This window comes from Corvus cornix, chromosome 5, assembly GCF_000738735.6.
Source record: "Corvus cornix cornix isolate S_Up_H32 chromosome 5, ASM73873v5, whole genome shotgun sequence".
Classification (NCBI taxonomy): domain Eukaryota; kingdom Metazoa; phylum Chordata; class Aves; order Passeriformes; family Corvidae; genus Corvus; species Corvus cornix.
In genome coordinates, this window is record NC_046335.1 from 33,852,450 (window position 1) to 33,876,178 (window position 23,729).

The window sequence follows — 23,729 nt, forward strand, 5'->3', positions numbered from 1 at the left end:
ATGGGAAGCTGAGTCATAAAGAACTAAAGTTACATGCCCATAAACACGTAGATAGCAACAGAAATGGAATCAGAACTCATGATACACAGATCCTCAGTCCCTGTCTAGCTGCATTAAATTACTCTCCTCTCTTCAGTGAACGGATCATATTTGGTAAAATAGCCAGCAGTTGTTGCTCTTTGCAGTGCAGTGCTTCTCTGTGTGTGGACTTAGAAATAATTTCTTGTCAAAAAGTTAAATCAACTGGGTAACAACGCAGTTGCTTAGTACATTGACAATTGAATTTATCAGCCCTTCTACTAAACTGCTGCATGAATTTGGGCAATTACTTCACATGCTGCCATTTTTCTAATTTGATATAGGAATAATAACGTTCTTGGACATACAGGCACAAAAAGCACTGTGTAGTGCTGCTCTGTTTCTCATCTAAGACATTGAAATTAGAGAAGGGAAGGAACAGGGAGAATAATAAGTTTTCCCATTTAGTTGAATGAAGTTTCTACGATACAACTCAAAAATGTCTTGAAACAGGAGTGGTTGGTAAGAACATTTAAGTTTTACCAGCAGACATGTTATTCCAGGGCTGTTATGCTTCTATAGAGGGTATAGCCTCTGCAGCTGTGGTTTAGGGGTTCTGCACCCTTTGCCAGTCAGCACAGGATGGAGCTCTCTGGGTCTGTCTCAAGGATGGTTTTGTTTTCCTCCAAATACAGTATAGGAATGTGGAATTTGGCTATATGTAGCAGACATGTAACTTCATTTTGACAGCAAAACTGACTATGAAAGGGTTAACCTGACTAATAGCAACACTTCAGTAAAATTGAGGGAGGTGGAACTTAAGTCTCAAGTCTTAATAAAATGCAGGTGTTTTATTCTTAGATTTTAAATGTCTTAAGACTCCAGCAAGCATTTGAAAACAAGGGAAAAAATGTGCTATTGGATAAGAAACTTGGAAAGACAACAACAGGTAGTGCAAGGCATCTACAGAGAATTCAGCTTTCACTGGCTAAGGCCTACCTTAAAGTTCACAGAAGGAAAACAAAACATAAATATTAACTAAACAACACCTCTCACAACATGTGTCTGACCTCTGAGGTATTACACCTGGGATTAACTTTTGACATTCTCCTTTCCACCACTGTGATTTTGCTGCCTTACTGGCTCCATGCAGAATATTTGTGCTCATTTTTCAACCTGTCTTCTTCTTTCCCAGTCTGTTTGGGGTGTTGATGGGGTGACAGGTAGCATGAGCACTGCATTCACAGTGTACAGATAGCTCTGCTACATCATTTGCAACTGCTTTTATGTCAGGGATAGGAATTTTTTTTCTGTTGGGGGGCGAGCCAAACTACTTTTGGTACAAGCTAATAAAAAGAAGTTGTAAAGAAGTCACTAATCACTATTTTCTTCTCTTTCAATTCCCTCTCCTTATCACACAAAAGTAGAAAATTTGGGGGAGCATTTGTCAGTAAACTGCACTGTTTAGGTCACAGAGGAGAGGGATTATACTGAACTTTGATCTTTAACTTCAAGGTCATCACGTATTTGTTGAATTAACGTAGATATAACCTTCTAAAGGGAAATGGAACCCGAAGAACCAGAGAAGACTAAATGTACTTACGGTTGCCCAAGGCCTAAGATTACTGCACCAACATCCCTATGAGCCTTAATTAGTGTGGGTATTTTCGGGACCTGTGTGGTGAAAACAGTAACAAATTACTGTCCATAAAAACTCAGCACCAGAAGAAAATCAGGCATTGATTTTCCTGGCCTCAGCCTTGGTGATGTAAATAAGCTGTTACTACTAGAGGAGAAGGACAGAAGTAGTCCATGGATTACCTGATAGGATGGGGAAAAAAAGAGTAACTTGGGTTTTGATGCAAGGGTATTGCAGCTGCCATGTAGTAGGAAACAGAGAAGCAACAGTGAAGACTGACAGGTGAGATATAAACAACACCAAGCAAAAAATATAAATGTCATACAGAAAAGTCTAAGGCAATGAATAAAAATTAAGCTGATGGAGCTGTGAAGCTTCTAAACCTGAAAACCTGCCAAGTCTTTTTTGACATAGAGTAGAGGGCTCAGGGCAGCTTGAGTAAATAATTCAGCATACCAAACAACAAAAGTCAACCCCCTCCATTATTAGAGTAGGAAACCCAAAAAAGGCCAGGCTGTGTGCCTTCTGTGTGCCACTGTCCTGCATCCTTGCTACAGTCACAGCCATCCAAACTGCCTGGAACACAGGTGTCAGACAGACATGGCAGAGATGAAGGAGGGGGAAATGTAGATCTTTCTTCACACAATTCTCAGAATAAACTTTCTTTACTCTCAACCATCATCAAAACTAGGTGCATTTTTGAGAGGTATTTTCTGAAGATGCAGTGGAAACAGACTACAGATTGAGAGAGGGACAAAAAGTAGAAATCCTCACTAAAAGCATCTCAAAAATCCTGGTAGGAATCTTCAAGTTGGCCTGAATGTACTCAGGATCATACCCTTGAGGAAAGAAGTCTCTGTCAGCATTTGTTAGCTGCTCACAATTTTAGATCTTCTCTGGCCTTCTCATTTCCTCCTTTGCTTTGTAAGACTGCTTTCATCCCACTCTTTTTTGCCGATGCCAGTTCCTGTTTCTAATGTCAGCAGTTCTCAATCTTCTCAGATAACCCTGTTGTTGTTTGTGCCTTGCTACATGAGGGAAACAACCCATGCTTTCTGTTCCCTCCTAAAAAGACACTGCTGCTCAAGCTCCAGCAAACCTAAGCCAGCCCCTGGTCTACTCAACTTCTGCCCAAATCCAGCATGTCAGACTGCAAAAACTAGCAATACCTCTGGTCTCAGTGTAGGGAAATAGCCAAGGTCAGTGTTAGAAATATGGATTCTTTATTCTCCATCAAACTGGCCTTTATTTTTTCTTTCTAGCCTTAGAATTATTCTTGTATTTTCTGAGGTATGTTGTCTCTGGGAGCCACTAAAAAGTAATGGATGGATTTGCAACAAAATATGTACCTCTCCGCCAAAGGAGTTTTAAATTAGTTAGAGTCAACTCTGAAATAATAGTGATGTCAGTCATTGAAAAACTCAAGACAAGTACTTTGTAGTAGTACTAAATATTAACAATAATCATTAGTGTTAGGCCTCTTAGCTGTCTTTGCAGATACTGCTAACTGTTCCATGTCATTCAATAAAAAGAAAGATTCTTCCTCTAAACACTTTATGTGCTGTAAAATTGCATTGTATTTGACTCGAAGAACTAACCAATAACCTTTGTATCCTGTCTCTTATTCCTCCACCTTTGCATGGTGAAAGTTCCCCTTCCAAATTTCATTTGCCTCATGTATATTTATTTTAAATTCCTGAAATGGAAACAAATTTCTTTGCAACTTTCTTCTATACATAAAAAAAATGTAGTTAACTACTTGTAAAAGAAGCAGAGATTCCCATTTAAAATAATAATAATAATAATAATAATAATGATAATAATAATTTATTCTGGAGAGTGGCATCAAGAGTTAGACTGTGCCAATGGCACAGAGAACAGAAAATATTAATTTCAGAATATTGAAGAAGACCAAAATCTTCGCTTTTATGCTACTCTTCCGATGGCATCTTAGTATATTTTAAGAAGTGGTTAAGGATATTTTTAATCTTAATCTTCAATTTTTGTAAGTGGAGCAAAGAAATGTCTCCCCTAGTTCATTTTTTATTTCTTCTAGCCTAGTCTAAAACATCTTAGCATTGTACCTTTCACAGGTTCACCTGTAGCTTTTCAATGAGAGTGAAATGCCTGAAGTGCTTGCATGCAGAGCAGCAGGACCTGATGCCCTTCATTTCACAATAGCTTAGAAAAAGGCTTAAATGGCAATGGTGCAGATGCCTCCACCCAAGCCAGGGCTCAGAAGGGAGAGGTACAAGTGAGTATCAAACTGTTTGCTTTCCCTTTCCCTTGCTTTACTGTGGGATACCCACAAACATTTAATTAAAGCTATTGTATGCATGCTTAACTTGGACATATCTGTGGTTCCTTGAAACCGTTATACAGAAGCACCAAAGAAAATACAAGGGAGTTGCTGAAGGAAAATACAAATGAATTAGAAAAGCGTAGCAACCGGAGAATACATTTCCCATAATACAACAGTCAAAGGTCATGAGATCACAGATGCTCAGTTGCTCATGCATATCATCTATTCTCTCCACTTGCATGCTTGCTCCGGAGAGGGCAAAGATTTAATGAGGATGGGGCTAGCTTTAGCAGTTCTCACCCTTCCTCACACCCTACATCTCAAAGAGCACTGAAAGCCTCTTTGAAGTTGCAATAGACACACATTGAACTGTCCCAATGCACACATACAATCTGGAGTTTTCTCATCAGGTACAAAAATACAAGGTGACCGTTCTCTTCCGGCTGCCCTGGATGTGAACAAAGCTCTCGAATCAAAGATTTATTGAATTGAGGAGTGGAAAGAAGTTTCTCCATTGCATCTGTCTTTTCAACCTGCAGTAGCAGCCCTTCTCGGTCTCACGGTTCCTATTAGTCAGTTCATTTTTCCCAGCTCCTCAAGAAGAAATCCTGTTCAGACAAAACAGCACTCTATTTACAGGAAGCTTGGCAGGGTCAAAAAGTGACTGTAAAATTGATCTCTTGTTAAAACACATACAGTATTTGCTCTGATGTAGATACAGTTATGACTCAGCAATCTCTGATTTGCTATCAAGGCCTTGAAGGTGATTTCAGAGTCAGATTTGTTAAACTTGGTGACATTGTGTTATCACTTAGCAGAGCTAACTCAGTTGCTCCAAGTCCCACTTAATCTATGCAGCTCACTACCCACAGCTTCTGACCTACTTAGTCACTTCCTGTCTTTGATTTTAGTCTTAAGCCTCTTTTCTGTGTTGGCATGTGACTGCCATTTAATCTTAATCAAACTTCCTTGGACTTCCATTACTGTCAAGTACAGCTTCTCTCACCATAATATCCACCCTTCTGAGTGCAAGAAAACTGATTTACAGCCAACAGTCTGCAACTTCTCTTATTCTCTATGTTCATCTTTGCTTTGTTTTCCTTCCTGTATGAGTCACTTCTTCCCCCTCTCTGACACATGCTACACTTTGTTTCCCTCCATCTGTCAATGGCTGAGATGCTGCCCTGCACACCTTTACTGCAGAGATGTGGTGAGTATTACAGTGTGTGCCCAGCTACTGTGTGCAGATTCAGAAAAAGCTAAACACGAAGAAATTGAGTTGGCCACGGGCTGCTTCAGAAAGTCAGCTCGTTTAATATGCTTTTGCTTCTGACCAGAAATGATGACCTACTCAATTCCCTTATGCCTTGCTTAAGAGCTACTTATGCAAAACACAGTTGTTTAGTCTATGCCTCCCCACCTAGCATCTCCCCTGCTACTTCAGGGCACTTGTTAACTGTACAGATGCTGAAAGGTGGGTACCAGCTTAGGACTTTCCCAGTTCTCACTGGTTCTTTATGCTGCAGTAATGGGCCTTTGAGATAGACTTCTTCAGTTAGTTTCCTTCCATGACCAGAATCTAATCTAAAGGCGTTAACCCAGTACCACAGTGACTTTTGCCTGCACAGGGACACTTCTGAACTGATGGGGTCTGTTGGTTTTGGAGATTCTTTCACCAGGGCAGAGAAGTCCAAAGATGTGGCCTGATGCTCTTTGTGGCCCGATGGTCTTTAAATGTCGCATACAAAACATTTAGTGGCAATGTCATCTGCACGTAACACATAGGAGAAATTTGTTCAATCCCCTCTTGCATGTATGCTCTTTCCTGACTTTTTTCAATATACCCAGTTCTGCTATGCTCTCTTCCTCCTACTGCTGTGCTCATCAGCACTCATACACTTTCGGGTCTTGCTGTTATAAACATATGAGGTTATGTGACCCATCACTGAGTGCAGCCTTGTCCTCTTAGGAGGGAGAAAAAATACCATACATTTTGGAAGGACGAATTAGCTACAGGCCATTCTTATTAAGCCTCTCCTTCAACTTATCTCAAATTGTATTTTTGAATTGCAGTCACTATGCACTGTAAGTTGAAAACAACCACTTGAGCCCTTTCCAGCGAGGCTTTGATACTAGGCATGGAGGAGAGATAAGCAGCACATTGAAGTTGTGGTATCACTGTAACTGAGGGCAAGGAGTGAATGGCAACCTACCCTCCTTCTGGCACTGCCTGGCTCTGGATGAGGGGAGAGGAACGAACCGAGCAGCTTGGGTTCACACGCGTGGTGAGAGCCAGCAGCCTCTCAGCTGATGACAGATTAGACTCAGGGCCTGGTTAGTGGGAAGACTGTGATTAGACTTCAGCAACATCTGTCTCTACCACTAAAGGAATCACTGCTGCAGGATGCGATTTTCTCAGCAAACTGTAATTATACCAGGAACCTCATTCCTGCTGTTTTTCTCAACAACTTAAGTACAAAAAAAAAAAAAAAAGTGAGTAAGGATGCAGGAAAGCTGAAACTGTGAAAGGGGCAGGAAAGAGGCACCTGTTTATTTTTGTTCAGCTCATTCCAATTATCTTCTCCCAGTTTCTTAGATTTGTATGGATCACAGACTGTTTTTTCCTGGAAGTCAGTGCCAAGGTTTAACTACCTGAAGCTGGCCTGCCATCCACCTGAAGCTGATAGCACATATCCTCTCTGTCCACTTATGTCCCATGGCACCTCAGACAAGTGTGGCGGCACTTGCAGAAGGTGTCATACACAGCTTTCCTTGGCAGTGCCACCTACTTCCTCCCATGGGGGCAGCAGTATGGAGGGTTGGTCTCTGATCACAGCTGTTCTCAGGACATGCCCAGGAAGGTATGGCCTGGGCAGAAGTTTGGGATATGGGAGACTGCTCAGGGTGAGTTTAAACCTTACTCCCAAAGGCCCTGTCTAGACTAGGGTTTAAGAGTTTGAACTTAAAAAGTGTTAGGTTGCATATAGTAACTCTCTGTTCTAAAAAACACAGAAAAAGCAGTAAAAGCTTGAACTCCCAGTAACACCTGGTAAGTTTTGCCAAAATAACAATGTCAAAAAAAAGCAGGATTTCCTTGCAAGATTTCTCCGCCAGAAAAAACTTTTTGTTTGTGCAGTTGTAACTCCATAGAAGCCCATTTGCCTTTTGTGCTTTCTTTGCTCATAGTATAAGAAGAAACAGACTTTTTTAAACTTATATGTAGGAGAAGAGGAGAAATATCTAAGAGAGTTTGCCAACAGAACTTTACCATCCAATACTTAAGATGTAGACAAGGTAAAAATGATTCAAACTAATCTATGTACTTCTTTCTTAACTTTTCCTGGAGCATTAATGTGACTTCTAGTATACTTTGAAGGCAAGAGCGTCATGTCTATGTTAAGCAATTTTATATCAACACCATAGTCACCTAGAAGAAAGCAGAATTGTTCCTTACCAGCATGTCTGCCCTCCATCCCGCAGCACGCCTGGCAACACAGGCAGGGATGAGAGTGGTAGCAGGAACTTGACCCTTGGGTCTGAAAGCACTGGGAAGGCTGCACATTGGCAAGCAGATCCCAATCTCCAGAGCCAAGTCTCTGCAGACTGGTGACAATCTAGAGTAGTCTGGAATTGGCACAAATGGACAAGGAGGAGAGAGGAAAGATTGGAAGGAAAATGGAAAAAACGCCTCTTGCACATTTCACTTTCTTTTCCATCTGCTGGTGTGCTGTTGCTGTGAGCTATTAAAGAGCTACAGTGCTCTGTCCCAGAAGGGACTGTGTTCCAGTGGAGATGGAGAATGATCCCTACAGCTTAGTGCTTTGGGAGCCCCCTTGATTGGAAGGGGCCATAGCAGTAATGTTTCTCTGATTTACTATTCTACTAAATATACTTGGGAGTTCAGCACTTGGGGCAGTAGCCAGGGATGCTGTTCTGGCTCCTCAGACCTGAAACTCCTGGCAGGCAGTGGGTACTGCTGGGTACTTCTGACTCATTCTTGTCGAAGTAGGCAAGTCCCTCTTGTTTCTTGCCTTCCAAGCAACTCCCAACTCTCCTGAACTGTTTCCAAAATTCAAGGAGAGCAGATTACTAAAGCAAAAGGTGTTTGCAGACTTTGAGACTTTGTAGCTTGGGGAGATAAGGGTAAAGAGGGAGGACCAGGAGAAGGTGGAGTGGGCATACAGTGACTGCCAAGGCCTGAGCAGAAGAGCAGATTTTTGCATCCATTCACATGCTCAGCAATTTCCTGCGTTTTTCCTGCAATCAGCATGCTCCACCTGCTTTTACTTAACCATTTCCTGTTTACGGCTTCCAAAAACTTTCTGGTGAAATCACTAATCTGCCACAAGATGAGTCTTTATGGTCCCTTTTGGGCAGGTTTCACTCACTTTTTGTCTCTGTCTTCAGCACATAGATCTTTCAGACTGAGGCGCTTTGTGCTGTGTGTGCATGTCTGCATGCATGTGCATGCAGTCAGTAGTTACGTCAGGAAACTATATGTTTGCTCATTAGTTCTTTGTCTTAACATATGCCCCTTTTTTTCCTTCTAATGTTTGCTGGATTTTACAAATTTGAGCAAAAAAACAAACAGTAGCACTGAGGGCTGGTTTCTCTTTCTGTAGAACAGAAGGCTCCAGATATTTAGAGGAAGGACTTTCCCATCACTTTGAAGCATCTAAGTGCTCTCTCACCAATGAGGAATTGTTCTCTGCATAGCTTGCCCAAGCTTCAAATTATTTTCTAGATTTGAAAACAGTGAGGCAATTTCTTGTAGTCTGCTGTTCAGTTTCTCAGATGTGAAAGGCAAGGTGTGAGGAGCAGGAAGGGTGAACCAAAGAAAAAGAAATCCCTTTCTTACAGTGTAGATGGCACCCACAAGTTCCCATCGCACGCTTAGTCATGTCTTGTAGAAATCACTAGAAATGCCTGCACGCTTCAAGTCTACTCTCCTTAACTATACTACAGATAACACTACAGCCACCACTAAAATAGAATTTATTTGTCACTGCTTTTTCTGTTTGTTTACTCTTTTTATTTCTCTTCTGAAGCAGTGAAAATAGATTCTTAAGTTTCCTCTCTGATTCTCATGCTCTTGCACAGTGCTGCAATGTTTGGGTTGCGGTGAGCACTGCAGGGGAATGTTCTCTTCTTAAAATAAATCATGGAAACATTTCTTTTGGAATCAGGGCTTGTAGAAGTTTACTTTTTTAAAAAAAGAATGTCAGGCCAACTTTGGCCTGGCATCATATCCCTTTAGAGGGAACAGACTTCTGATGCATGTCAGTGTATATATACTACCGTGTATATATGTAAAAAAATATATATACATAGATATACATGCACACACACCAGTATATGTGCCAGTTATACTGGTATAACTGAGCACTGAAGTTAAGAACACTGGACATGTTGGTCCTGTCAGACAGATACGCAAATTCCTTAACTATCTCTGCTGCAAGTTAGTCTAAGTCAGGATGCTTACTCTGGCAACTTAGGCGTAGAAGGAGTCAATCTGTAGCATGCACCAGCACTGCTGCTGAGCTGTTTCACACACTTTGGAAATGAAGTTAATGGGCTCACACTCTCACACGCTTCTGAATATTTTAACAGGAACACTAAACCCCCACTCCGTGTTTTAACTGTAATATAAACATGCAGCAGTATCACTTCTGTATGGGTTAGGAGGGATGGTCTGGGCATCTCTGATGTCCAGGCAGCTGTCTGCTGTAGGCATACCACAACCCCACTTAGATCAGAGTTTGCTGAAGTATCCTTCAAGCTGTTTGTGAGCAGCTTTTGAACTCTCATCAGGAAAAGGAAGCAGTTGTTTTCTGCACAGAAGTCTCTTTCAGATTGGCCCAAGTATGTAAAATGGTTACTTTGGTTCCCATCCAGCACAATTCATTCAATATTTTGTGTCAGGGTGCTTGTCATCAGTGGCATTTCCCAGGGTGAGTCACACCTACCCAAGCAATGATCTGAGAGAGCCCTCAAATCTTTCTCATTTTCATTTTACAGGGTACAGCCATGGTAAGTTCATTACCATATTGGACCACATAGCACTTCATAGAGCAGGTCCTTTTCTTCTAACCAGATTTCAGCCCAAGAGGCAACTACTTCCAAAAGAGATTCTCTAGTTCTGTGTCCATCTTTGTTTTCCAAATGTTCCTTTCACCACACTGCTTTCTGGTTACACTGTAAATTTGGGTGCACTCAAAATATTTTTGCCTTCCTCCTCCACTCCAAAATTGAAGGAAAGCTGAACTATATGAAAACGAAGTGAGAACTGAGACCCTCAAGGAAAATGGCAGGAGGTGTAGAGGACCACGCAAGACTCTTTCCAGGAAATGGGCAGAAGGTTCATCCCATGAGTCACTGAAGCCTTAGATGACTAAATTCTTGAAGAATAAACTGTCAGGAACATGATACTGGTCAGGACAGTTGCAGAGGGAGACGAAACCTTCTTAAATAGCTGTTGTTTGGTTTTTTGTTCGGGATTCATTCCTGAGGAAATTGCTGTGTCTCTGGCCAGAAATGGGGGCAGTGTGCAGGCAGTGCCAGCCCTCCTCGGCAGAGGCAGCAGGCAAGGCATGCTGGGGTGCACATCCCGCTGCTCCTGGCACCAGCTCTCCTGCCCGAGGAGCTGAGAGGGGATCAGGAGCACTCCACGGCTGTCCTGCCCAAGTGAACAGGGTAAAAGAGGATCACTAGTGCTCAGATGCCAACTGAATCAATACACGTTATGTTTTTGTGTACCAGCAGGTATGAGACCAAGAGGAAATGAAGGTATTCAAACTCTAATTCCAGCTTCTTTTAAAAAGTTTTCTTGCTCTACCCTCTCCAACCAGTTAACAAAGTTCTATCAATAAAACTGACCCAAAGCTCTGATTTGGATTTCAGAGATGATCTTAATATTTTAAGCCAGTAAAAGCAGAAGCAGTCAGATGCCCTCCACAGCTACCTCCAGAGGAGCTGAACCAGCATTAACAGCACTGGGAAATGATTGCAGTATCATCTTCAGTGTGGAGAAACCCGAATGTTCCAGCACGCTGCTGCCAGTTCCCATTTTGATGAGTTTGACCCAAGCATTTAACATTTCAACGTTAGTTCTGTGTCTCATACTGCCATTTATGTAATGATTGCTCATTTGGTTCCCATTAAAATAATGGTATTTCTTCTGCAAACCACTGCTTGTAAAAATCAAGCCACCCACATCAATCAAGTCTCTTTAGATGGTAATAAAGGAAATAAATAGTGGGATACACACTGTAATTCTCAGAGAATGGGGGGGGCTTTCTTTCCACTCTTCAACATACAAAGTTCAGACATCAGAATTAGGAATGTGAAAGATCTGTTAAGGGTTGATTAATCCATCTCCTGCAAATACACAGTGTAGCTACTCCCCAGCAGATGTTCCTCGGGTACTATATTGATAAAAGAGTCTACAGCTCTCCGTAGTCAGAGCATCAAGAATCCTCTTAAAATTGGAGAAATGGAAGGTGTAGTTCTCTGAGGTCATCCCAGTGCCACTATACTTTGAGACAGTGTAGAATGATTCCTTGTATTGTATATAACCAGCACTTTGAGGAATTCAGTTTCAAATGTCTCAAACAATAGGGGTTTCACCGCTTCCTGTGGGAGCCTGCTCTGCAGCCTAACTCGTTTCACCATCTGGAGCGTTTTCCTGAGTGTCTGCTCACTTTAAACTTTCTTTTAATTGTGTACCCACTATTTCTTCTTAAAGGTAACTTGCCAAAAGCTTCTGCTGTGTGAAATTCACGTTATGTTGTGCTTTTCTATTTTTTATGAGGATTGAGAAAACCCTGAAAGATTGATGACTTCTTGTTTTTACTTTTTCTTCCTCAGAAGTAATAATAAGTAATTAATAATGTATTTCTGCTTTTTTAGCCATTCATCTCAGCAATTTACAAGGAAGGTCAACATTGTTGTTTTTTTCCCATCTTTTTACAGATGGGAAAAACTGAAGCAGAGGGCAGGAAACAACTTGCCCGAGATCATTCAATGAGCCCATGGCAAGACTTGGATTTTTAAGCAGGTCTCCACAGTACTGCCCTACTTTTTTCTTACTCTTTTATTTTTTTGGCCCAGTCTAGTTCCCTTTGGCTTTGTTGGAGTACCTAGGAAGGACAAACTTTCCATGAACTTTATTCAGAATTGTAATATTGTAACTGAAAGGTCAGCTTGTTGAATATTTAACAGTTACTATCTTTCCAGTGTGTTGGTCAAGCATCCTAATTAAGTAGTGATAAATAAAACCAACAAAGCATTTTAACAGACTAATTCAGTCCCTAGGGCCTCCGAGCTGAATTTCCTTCAGCTAGTCTGTGTTTTCCCAGTTGTGGATTATGCAGATTGAACACAGTATATATCAAGCACACTCTTATCAGCACACTGCAGGGAGATTTCCTTCCTCCTCAGTACCACCGTGCTTACTTCACCTGTTGTATTTCCCTTAGCTTAGTGGTTTTCAGTAAATGTGTTTCTCAGAATCTGGATAGTTGCTAAATTATAAATCTTTCAGTTTGGGATAATAATACCACAATGTGTACAGCATGATACACTGGGTAGGGAGCCATAGCATCCGAGCTCTGAGCAGGCTTACCTGGGTGTCAAAGCAGTGCGGCCTGAGCAGCACAGAGCTCTCTGCAGGCTGCTAAGAGATAGCAGGTTTCTCCTACTTGCTTTGAAGCTTCTACCTGTCCAGCCTGTCATTTCATTGAGTATCTTTAGTGGGACTGGATACACCTGAGCACATGGTAAGATGAGTGTTATTCCTCACCTCCACATGGGGAGGTGAGGGCAGCCAAATCTGTATGCTTGCAGTCTGGTGTGCAGGGGCCTTGTAACTGCCCCACACTCTGGAGACTGAACTGGCAGTGCTCATCACATATGAGGTGCATCACTCTCTGTGGATTGAGAACTGAGAAATCAGGGTTCTGGGTAGGCCATAGTTATAGCTGAGGGGTAGCACACAGATCCTCCTAGATGCTGACCATTGTCAAAGTATGCCAGCAAGCGAAGTCTGTAATGTTATTCCCCTACTGCTCCTTCAGGCCTCCTTCATTCCAGGTATCATTGCACAAACGTCTGAGGATTTACCAAAAGCTACAGGGGTGCTGTAGGTCACTGAGCACGTTATCTCTGCTTTCAAACTGAGTTTGAGAAACTACCAGCAGTGTCAAGCCTATGTCTCCTGGCTCTGTGAATAGAGGAAGCCAAGAAGCAACAATGATTACATAAAGCAGGGAAATCCCCCTCAAATTTCTCCCAGACTACCTCAAACTGAAGCTGATTTGCATGCATACAGTACGAATAACTTTGCAATGGCTTCTAGCCCCGTGAAAGGGTTACATGTCCTTACTTATAATCATATAATCAGGCCAGTTCTCTGAGTTGAATCACTCAGAGAAGATAACAAAAGATCGAATCAGAGCCTGTGTAGAAATCTAAGCAGTTTTATGTAGCGTGTCAGCCTGCTTCAGGTGCAGATACAACTGGGTATTGCTATTCCACACAAAATGAATGGGAACTGTTCAGTACCTATTAGTAACTAGCAGTTATTCTAGAAGAACACTGCAGAAAAAAAACTTATTTTATGTTTTATAATTTGTGGTTATGGATGGGTGGTATCACACATAGCTTCCTATACAAACCCTGTTTGGTAGAAAATGGACCCTACTGAGAACTAGAAAAAAAGCTGTGGTATTCTTGTAGTTAAAAACTACGGTCATCCACTTTATAAAACCTGAGATTCATTTGGCCTGGAATTCCTGAGTAATGCTGTTCAAAAAGCAGTGGTGTTAAACAGACTTCCGAGATTACTGTGATTTGTTTTAAACATCATGGTTTAACAGAAACAAACAAGTAAGTAAAAAGAGATGGCATATTGAAAATGCACATTTACTGGGTTATCTCAAGCTCAAAAATGTAGTTAGCTAATATGACGCTACAAAACTATTTTTCATTATGTTTTATGCACTAAGAATGACAATGTTCATAAGCCTAGTACATCATGACTATGGAATGCCTAGATTCTTCTTGAAGACAGGTGGTATTTTCTGTTTCCTTGCTTAGAGAGTGGGGCTTGGGGATTTGCTTGTTTGTTTGTTTGTTTCAATAGGATAAGAATATTTAATAGGATAAGACTTTTTAGATGCTCACTACGAGCTGTTTCTTTGGAAAGAATTTGCTCACTTACTCTTTCCTATCTTTTTACTGAAGTAGGTTCTCAGATACATTTCATGTCAGCCCTCTCCCAAAGCTAGACGGAGTATGGACAACTTCACTTATTCTCTCCCAGTAAATTCACAGGACTTCCTGTACCTTTTTTGGGTTGTCAAGCCAGTGCTGTATTAACCTTAAGTACAGTTGGGTAATGGTGTAGATGCCTTGCAGTAAATACCAAAGCTGTTTCAAACAGTCTTAGATGTGCTTTTGTCATTGTAGCATATTTCCCTTGAGGAATATGGGAAATTAGCATTATCATCATTGTCAGTATGGTTATACCAGGACAGCTGTATGAGCAACTCTTCTCTAGTGTAGTTGCTTTTCATATAGTTGACAAACAGGGCTAAAGAGGAAGAAGGAAACTGAGACACAGCTTATTTTGACGACCTGTGTAATAAGCCTTGTGTTTCTTCTACAATATCACCTCTGTTAATATTAATCATACCTTGTTACTGTGAAATATCCTGCCTTTCATTTTCCTCCTTTCAGCTTTATTGACTTTCTTCAAAGCTTTGGTACAGCACAGTAGGAATCAGCCCAGGTATGAGCTAGGTGTTCTGCAGAGTCCTTCAGGCACCTGAGGGCTCTCTGTGCTATGATGGAGCTTGTCTTATTGGGTCAGCTGGAGAAACTGGAAAATAAATATGTATTTGAATAGGCCTGGGATGCCTTGCAACACAGTTAATAGCAGCAAACCTGAGGACGTGACATGATCTGACTGGTAATTAGTACCTTGGATATTTTGGTCCTGGTAACTGTGTGTGTTTCTTCAGCTTGCGTTCATCAGCTTGCAGGTTGCTCAGGAAGGCTTTCATTTTGGTTTGAAATATTTCTTCTCACAAACAACAGTCTGTTTTCTACATAAAATGTCTAATCACAGTCATATACTATCCTTCATTTACACAGAGAGCTTCATCCAAAGCACTTTACAGCCTAGCATTCACCTAGTACTAAGATTAGAAGAGGAGCATCTTATACTGGTTGGGAAACAGGCTCTGATCTCAGCCTAGATATTAATAAAGCATATAGAGTGTAGCCATATTTTCTCTGAATCCAAGGTAATTTGCTATTAGTTAGAAAATATGTTGCTGTAAGTGTGCACTGTTTAACTCTAGAAAGTGTATTTGAACTGTAGAGCATGAACTGTAGTAGACAATGTCCGTCTTCTTGCACATCCCATTCTCTGTTCATAAGTACTAGCTACCAAAAATCAGTTTTATTGGAAAATTAGGGTGGTGCAAAGTACCCTAGCAAGTATAGTATCCTCAGCAAGTATATGATGGCCTCTGCAGAGCTCTGGCAAAGAATGGTAGAGGGGCCTGTTCTAGTTTAAAGTTTGGCTCTAGACCACATCAGAAAATTTGCCAGCCAGAATTAGAAGGAGAGTCTAGACACTGGTAACTAGAAGGACAACCAGACAGGCAGAAAAAAGAGGATTATTACATGCACATCAATCCATTTTCAGCAAATCTGTGAAATTAGTTCGTAATGAACTTACTACCTTGATTTGTTTTGTTTATTAAATGGGTTTCCAAGTGGTTGTTTGCTGGACAAAATGGCAACTTTGCAATCTCATTTAGAAATACTGTGATTGAGATGTTTCTGTTGTGTGTTTCAGACCAAAAGGATCATACAGATGTAACTGGGGAAGGAACCAATCCTGCCCTGCAGCCCATACGAGTGAGGAGCACTGCCTTGAATGATACTTTACATGATGCTGCTTTGCCCAGCATTACTGGTGAGACTTCAAGCAATACGTCACATCTATAGAAAGGACAAATGAAACCTCCCCAAAGACTTGAATGAATGATGACGTTGGTTTTCAAAAATCTATTGAAGCAGAGAGTGAGCATTCTTCTTCTTTTGTCTCTTCAAAGATTAAAACCAAGTGCTGTTCTTTGTATGTGTGGGGCGATATTTAACTCTGAACTTATGAAAAACCTGTATTTTGTTTAGGTTAATTGAAGTTACTTAATAATAAAAGCCTCTGAACAACATACATGCTACTGAAGAAGCATAGGCCACATGTGCCTTCCTAATTCACCTCACCACCTCAGCAGTTTGCAGGAACCAATGGCCAAGCACAGGAATATTCACAGCCCATAACACAGTGAAATGTTCACTTCTCTTTTTTAAGAGAATTATAAGCCCACTCATTGGCTTGATTAAGAAGCAATAGTACAGTAAGCACTTATTCCTGCAACTCACTTGGAAATAATCAGAGGTGATGTAAGAGTTGCAAATAGCTGGGCTCTGACTGTTCAGAATGTTAGGAGAAAAGGTAGCAATCCAAACGGTGGGAAGATCAATGTGTATTACAGCTGCTCAGCTTTCTCTGTCTTCAAAGCACTTTTGAAGTATTCACAACATGACTGCAAACCACAGAATTATTTACTCACCTTACAGACTTAGAGAATGTATGACTTGCTCAAGGCCGCTAAAAGCATCACTGGCTGTGCTGTGATCAGGATCTGGTTGTTCCCGGCTCTCAAGCCTACAGGAAAGCCACGGGTTCAGTTAGTGCCAGCTGCCGCTGCACGATCACCATTGGCCTGAGAGGCTGGTTCTGTCCTCTGCCATCACAGGGAAAGCCTCCCTCAGCACCCTCTTGAAAAGCAGAGTAACCTGTACAGAAATATGAGAGGTCTGGAGTACTGCCAAAGTGGCTGTAGGTAACCCAGCAATGAAGTCAGCTGCAGTGAGGCCACCTCGGGCAGACAGGCAGGCAGGTTGCCATCTGCTGTTTGCTAGGCAGCCTGGGGGTGAGGAGAGAGTTCCTGCGAGCACATGGCCCCTGCTAAAAAGTACTGCACACCCTTAACCGTGGCAGTGCAAGAGATGTGGAAGCTGATGTTGCATCACTCCCAGCCACCAGACGGGATGGCATGGAGAGGGCATCTCTGCAGCTATCTGCTTACAAGCCTGCTGACACAGCTTTAGGCTCTCCTTTAACAAGGAAGTTTCCATCACAACAAGGAAGCTACTGCATTTCAATAAGCTACTTCTAAAAGTAATACATTTCACCCTAGGGAAGAGCAATTTTCCAGCTTCAGTGTTACCAGTTTTGTGCTTTGAAGAGACCTTTGTAACATGTAATTTCAATTTTGTTTTAGCTAAGATTTGGATTTTCTTCTTGACAGTGCTGCACTACTGGCCACTCAAACCCTGCTGAACTTGCTTGCAGCCATTTTATCTGGGTATCTTGTAAATATTTGGTAGAGCACTCGGACAGAGAAGTGTTTTTTTGCTCTTACAGTCACATGCCTGGTTCCAGGACCTTTAAGAAGTACAAAAGACTGAAAGCAGGGAAAATTCCACCGAGATGCATTCAAGTCTCCAGGGAGCAACTGTACTCTGTTTAGACTAAGATTTCTCACTGCTGTCTCTCCCTGTTTTAAAAAACATGGAAGGATGGAGAGGGGAGCTGGAGGGTTTCATTACTATAAACACCAGAATGCAGGCACTGTTTTCACTCATTTCTCTCATATTGCAGAGCCATTTGCAGTTGGAGAGGGAGATAAGCTTCTCAATGCTCTCTGCACTACCCGGGAAATTTCCATCAAGTTCTAAAATGTTTTACAAACATTCCATTCTTCTCATGCCCATGAAGCAAGTACAGTTTAAAGACAGGGCTAATGAGACTAAAATAGTTGTGCTTTGCTGAAGTCACATGGGCAGCATGGTAAGAGGACTTGGGTCTTTGAGTCCCAGCTTTCTATCTTACACCATAGACAGCACACATTCTCTCCCTTTCCAAGGCTTGCTGTATTTGTCTTCCTAGGATGTGGTGAAAACATGCTGGCATCACACCTTGAGACAACCTTGGGTTTTCCCCCTTGCTCACAACTGCTGTCCCATGGAATTAAGATATTGAAAAGATCAAAGAGGAATGTGAGGTGGGGAAAAAAGATCAAATCACTGCTCTGTCTGCCTTGGGCATGTTCTGCCTCCACTGCTGCCAGTGGAGTTGGTGTTCTGTTGGGAGCAACCTCAAACATTTTTGTATGTACTTCCATATAACATTCAGGCAGAACTGTGGTAAAAATGCCATAATCAACAAGAGACCTTGGCTGACAAGAAAATTGGACAGATGAGCCAATAAGTACTCCTGTATTGAATATATGTAATTTCATTATCCTTCTGTATGTGACCTGCATTTCTTACTGCTTCTTACTATTAGCATCCTGTAACTACAGCTGCAGCCATCTTTCACCTCTTCAGAACAGATGGATAATCCATCAGCCAGTTCTTCTCCAGTGGTATGAGTGAGATTTTTACCAGGGGGATTAATGGTCAGTTGAAAAGGGTTGTTCCCAACAGGGCCAAGCAAAAAGCAGTGTGCACATGAGTCATGAAGTGGAAAACAAGGAAACAAATCTATAGATTTAAAGTTCTAAAATTATTTTTCCCTTAGCTTCCCTTGTTCTCACTGATAGATAACCAAACATGCAAAGCTGGATGTATATTGACAGTGACCAGTGTAAGCAGGACTGAGAGCTTCTCGGACCCACTGTGCAAACAAACCTGAAGGTAGCTACCAAAACCAGATCAGCATGTACCAGCTACTCCAGCCCTTGTAGATGAGAGACATTGGGAGGAAAATCCATCCTCCTGTCACTCCTGTGACCTTATGATGTACCCCAGCACTAGAATCTTTGGCCTCTTAATGCTGTTACCTTTTGTGACAAGGCCCCAGCACTGGTCCTTGGGTAGGCTGCTTCTCTAGCACTCTTCCTGCAGAGGATCCAGACTCACTGTAAATGCTGTGCACAGTGCTCATTTCATTCCCTGCTGAAAGGCAGCCAGGCCTGAGGTGGAACATGGCAAGCGCTTCACCGCACCTGGCAACTCCACACAGCTGCTGAAAACAAGCGAGGAAGAAAGCAGTGTACAAATACAGGGGAATTTTCACATAGGCAGGATGTAATTAGCAGAGCTGGAATTTGGCCAGAACACTGGGGTTAGAACACTGGCTTGCAGGTAACACACTGGGATCTTTCATAATTCAAATGCTCAGGATCTCCCGTTTCCATTTTACCTGGAAGATGTCAGAGGACCGTTCCCTATTTAATGGTCATGGGCAGCTCTCAAACATCTGACACAAAGGAAGAAGTGTCTAAATGGTGCTGCACCTGCAGAGCTTCTGTGCCAGCAACTGCCCACCATGAACAACAGCTGAAAGAATCACATCCTGACAGGACTACGGCTGCATTGCTGTAAAACACACCTCCATGCCTTGGGGTTCACTTCACCCCTAACCCTCATTACTCAGTTTTCAGGCCCCAAATCCCTTCCAAGCAGAAAGGGATGATGATAAAATTAGGGCAGCATCTTACACATAAAACACAAGAGAGAGAATATTACCATTAGGCACTGCTTCAATCTTATTCTCTGCCATTTGAAATAATACCAGATAGCTATTGGACAACAGAGAATTTAGATGAAGCACTTCCCCCAGTGTAGAGGAGTGAGCTTTTCCAACTGGCCTTGCTGGTAATACATAGAGTGTGAAGAGCTTTTGCCGCCTCCTTCCTTCCAGCAGGGAAATCAGCAAAACATTTTTTTCCACTTCATGATCTCACTTTCTGTATAAGCAATTTTTATGTTTACTACGAGGATGTTGAACGTCTACAAAAGGTCAGGGAAGTCATTAATAAACCTCACGTGTGTAAAGTCTGCACAGTGTTTCTACCATGATGTGGCCCACAGTCCGAAATATGAATAATTACAAACCTCTAACCCCTTGTCAGTCAGACCTGCAGACGTGTGCAGTCGAAGAGCTGACTTCCTCTGTGTGGTGCAGTGTGCACAAGCAAAACAAGAAGTGTTCCTGCTATCTGAAAAACCATAATCTCTGCATCAGTAAGTCATAAAAAAGGGACCCCTCCTCTGCCTCTGAGAGTTTACCATGCCAGCCTTTGGTTTATTTTGGGGGGTGCAAAGGGGGGTGCTGTTTGTATGCCTAGGCTGCCATGCAAGCCCCCTCTTTGTCAAGTGGTGTTTAATAGAACCATGAACCAAACTGGACGAGAACACCTCAGTCAGTGGGACAACAAACCTACAGACAGCCTCCAGTGGCAAAATGCACTGGAGAGAGTAAAGAACGGGCAGCTGCAGGCCACAGGAAATCCAGCACTAATAAATAAAACGTCTTATATCCAGAAAGAGGAAATAAACAGCAGCAGCACAAACTGAGAGGACAGAAGAGAGGAACACAGCATAACTGTGGCATGGGAATCACTGAGTTACAGTGAGCTTATTTTTACAGAACTTTGTCCCTGTTTGTTATGTGTTCAGACTGCAAAATAAGTGGGGGAGTGGGGGAACTGCTCAAAGAGAGGGTCTCTATCAGAAGTTGTCAACAACCACTGTAATTAAGGAAGCAGCCAGAGCACACACAACCAGAGCTGCTGCCAGACTGAAATGAAAGCATTTTTTGTTTTCTACCATGCCAAGTGAGGAGCTGCAGGGACACTGTTTCTAGATGGCCCTACTCCCATCATTCCAAAATTATACACTGTGGGGAAGCAGCAAGTTACTGTTCCTAAGTGTGCTTTCGAAGCCCGTGCCCGCACTCCCCATCTGACTGCAGCCACCTGGGAAGGCCAGCCACAAGACAGGTGGGCCCCCAACCACCATGGTGATGATGGAGGTGGCACCAGCTGAGCTCTGCCCCCAGCCAATGGGCTGTTCTGGCACTGGTTGGTTCAGATTGCTGAAGCAGCAACACTGAATTTTCCCCCCCTTGCCCTCAGCCATGGGTTGCACTACGGCCCCACAGCGTTGCCACTGCCAGTGGGAGCTGACACATTCAGAAGAGCCACACCCCACTTTCCTCCTGAGGGCAGCTGTGTTTAGGGGGCTCACTGGTGTCTTGGCAAGGACCTTCATTCATGGCACACCAACGGAGTGCTCTTCTTGCTGCTGACAGCACAGATGGCCTGTGCCCATGCAGTGGCAGGTGCTGGGGAGCAGCATGTGGGCTGGCAGAGCCAAGGGAGTTGGCACAGATCTTCTCAACTGTGGGACATGAGGCTTTCTCTGGTGGCTGTAGAAACTGGTGTGCAGGTTCAGCAAAGGAAAAGAAGTCATTCAGAAATTGCATGCATATTTATGGATTCATTCATTAAGTAGCGTTTGCCTTTCATCCTCCCCCCCTGGGCTCTGTGTGCATTGCTGGCATTCTCTCCCAATCCTATATAATAATTCCCAGGTCTCCACAAGCCACTGCCTGCCAACGGAGCCCACAGTCAATGGCCCGCCAGCCCGGTCACATGAAAAGTTACATGCAAAGGTTTAATGCTTTCTCCTGACCCCAGCCTGTGTTTCTGTGAATCCCCAGTGTTTTCCTAATCAGGTGCCAGGGAAGCTTTGCAATGAGCAGGGTGCTAAGAAGGTGGCTATTTAGCTGCAGCATTTCCAGAGTCTTTGAGCTCTCTCCTGAGCTGTAAGTACAAGCAGTGGAACCAGGTGAATGTCTGACAAGGCTGCCATTTAGACCTGAAGTTGCTTTCCAACCAAAGGCACATTGCAGTTCCCTCACTTGCTCTATCCCAACTGCTGCACTAACAGTTAATTGCTTCAGCAGGTATGGAAATCACTTCTCAAAGCCTGTATACAAGGTACACAGCTATGGTCCAGTAGAATTTTAACCTTCGCTGGACATTGACAATATGTCTGTTACTAGGGAGTCAAAAAGAAAAGTCCTTCCATTACCTAAATACCGATGATGCAGGTGTTTAGTTCAACACACAACTTGGGAAAGTGGTAACTTTTGCGTTGCCCCTACTTACGACATCAGCAAAAACACATGCTTTTGGAGAATCTCAAATGGAAGTGATCTTTTATTAAATGTGGATGAAAAGTAGAAATACTCAAGGGCTGTTTCTGATATATCAGCAGTTACAGTAGTTTCCTGCTAGTGTTACGTGAGGGACGGTAGGTATCTCCTGCAGGAAGAGTTCTTGTTCTCCGTCTGATGTTTTCATGTAGGATTTCACACATGGTGGTGTATGATTCATGCTCAGCTTTTGGAAGCATGGGAAGCATGTCTGGTGGTCAGGGCCCAGTGTTCCTCCAAGTTTCATACAGACCACAGAAAGACGAGCCAGTTGCACCTTTGAGCCAAACAGCTGGATAATCAAACTGAGCATTTGATTTCAGTTTTGGTTCTTTTTTTTTGAAGGGGAAGGGTCCAGCTTGTTATGAACTCCAGCCTGTACTTATATTTTTATGGGTTTAAGTGAAAAGACCAGGCAAAGTTTTAAGTTGCAGTCTGTTTATATTGTTCTGATTTAAGCTCTACCATTATCAATATAACTTTCAAAAACAAACAAAAAAAGCCCCCAAATTGACAGTGTTTTTCAAATTCTCTGCTTTTCTCATGTATTCAAAAGTGTAAGCCTGTTCTGCTTGGCTGACTGGCTGTTTAATTATTGCTTTACATTATATTGCATTCTTTCATTCTTAACTGTAAGCCATCAAAATCATAAGATCTAGTTCTAGTCTCAGTTACACTCAAACATATCTACTGACAAGTGGTTTGTCTAACTTTGTAGTATATATGGCATTTAACAAACTTTGCTTAAACTGTATATTCCCAACCCAATCCAAAGAGGAGTTGAGAAATCCTGCTTCTCCCAGATGACAGCACGCCTGAATAATACAGGAATTACTTTTCTCACTCAAAAGCATTAGCAAAATGCTTGCATAAATACTGGGGTTTCAACAGCTGGTGCTGTCTCTTTATTTAAAGGAAAAATTTATTTAACCCTTCAGGAGAGATTCAAGCTACCAGTGGCAATGGAGACAGGTCTGAGCACCCAAATGGTAATGTGTGTAGAAAAAAGTGTAAGTCGGTGATGTATGTGGGTGTAATCAGCTGGCATTGTCCACCCTGCCACATGACAGCCAAGGAGACCAGCAAGGAGAATTTTTCATTTCTGGAAAGTGCAATGAAATGGGGGAGCACAGCGATCTCCAAATTGTCTTTCCTTCTATGAAGTATTGTCTTCAGGATACTGCTTGACACTCATTCAGTCAAATATTTTGACAATTTGAACAAATAAGCAGGAAATGGTTTTGATTTTTGGCCCCAGTGGGCCATTTGTGAAGAAGAATAAGTAGCGCAGCATGTGCCATGTCTCTTAAATACCCTTGTTTGCCAGAAACATATGCAGCATGTTTCCCAGGCTGTGGAAACAGTTATCATTTCCAGTCCACCAAGTCATCCTTCTCTCTCCACACACCATCCCCAGCCCTGCATCAGGCTGGGGTGAAAGGAAACATCACTCTGAATTACTCTGCTGTTACCTGTTCATGAGGAGAGGGTGCATGTGCACATAACACATAATTCTGTGCACGTTTCTAGAAGAGTTGTGTATGCAATCACTTCACAGTAGAACAAAAGAGGAGCAGCAAGCTGAGGTGGTGCATGCACAGGTACCTGAGAGCCAAACCTGCAGCTCTCTCCATGCTGCTCGGCAGAGCCAGGCCCATCTGTGCGAGCGTGCTGCCGCAGCA

The 23,729-nt window shown here is 42.5% G+C and overlaps 1 protein-coding gene across 3 annotated transcripts in view; it reads left to right on the top strand.

The window, feature by feature from the left end:
* The window catches only part of RAD51B (RAD51 paralog B), a 423,923-nt gene extending 404,040 nt beyond the window's left edge, over positions 1-19,883 (top strand). For 2 of the 3 annotated variants that reach the window (XM_020583651.2, XM_010390711.3), the window contains exon 11: positions 15,826-19,883. In XM_020583651.2, coding sequence (XP_020439240.2) covers positions 15,826-15,977 — 152 coding nt within the window. In that variant the 3' untranslated portion in view covers positions 15,978-19,883. The remainder of the gene's footprint in view (positions 1-15,825) is intronic. The other variant, XR_002273163.2, reaches the window with a different exon arrangement.
* Positions 19,884-23,729: the final 3,846 nt, after the last annotated feature.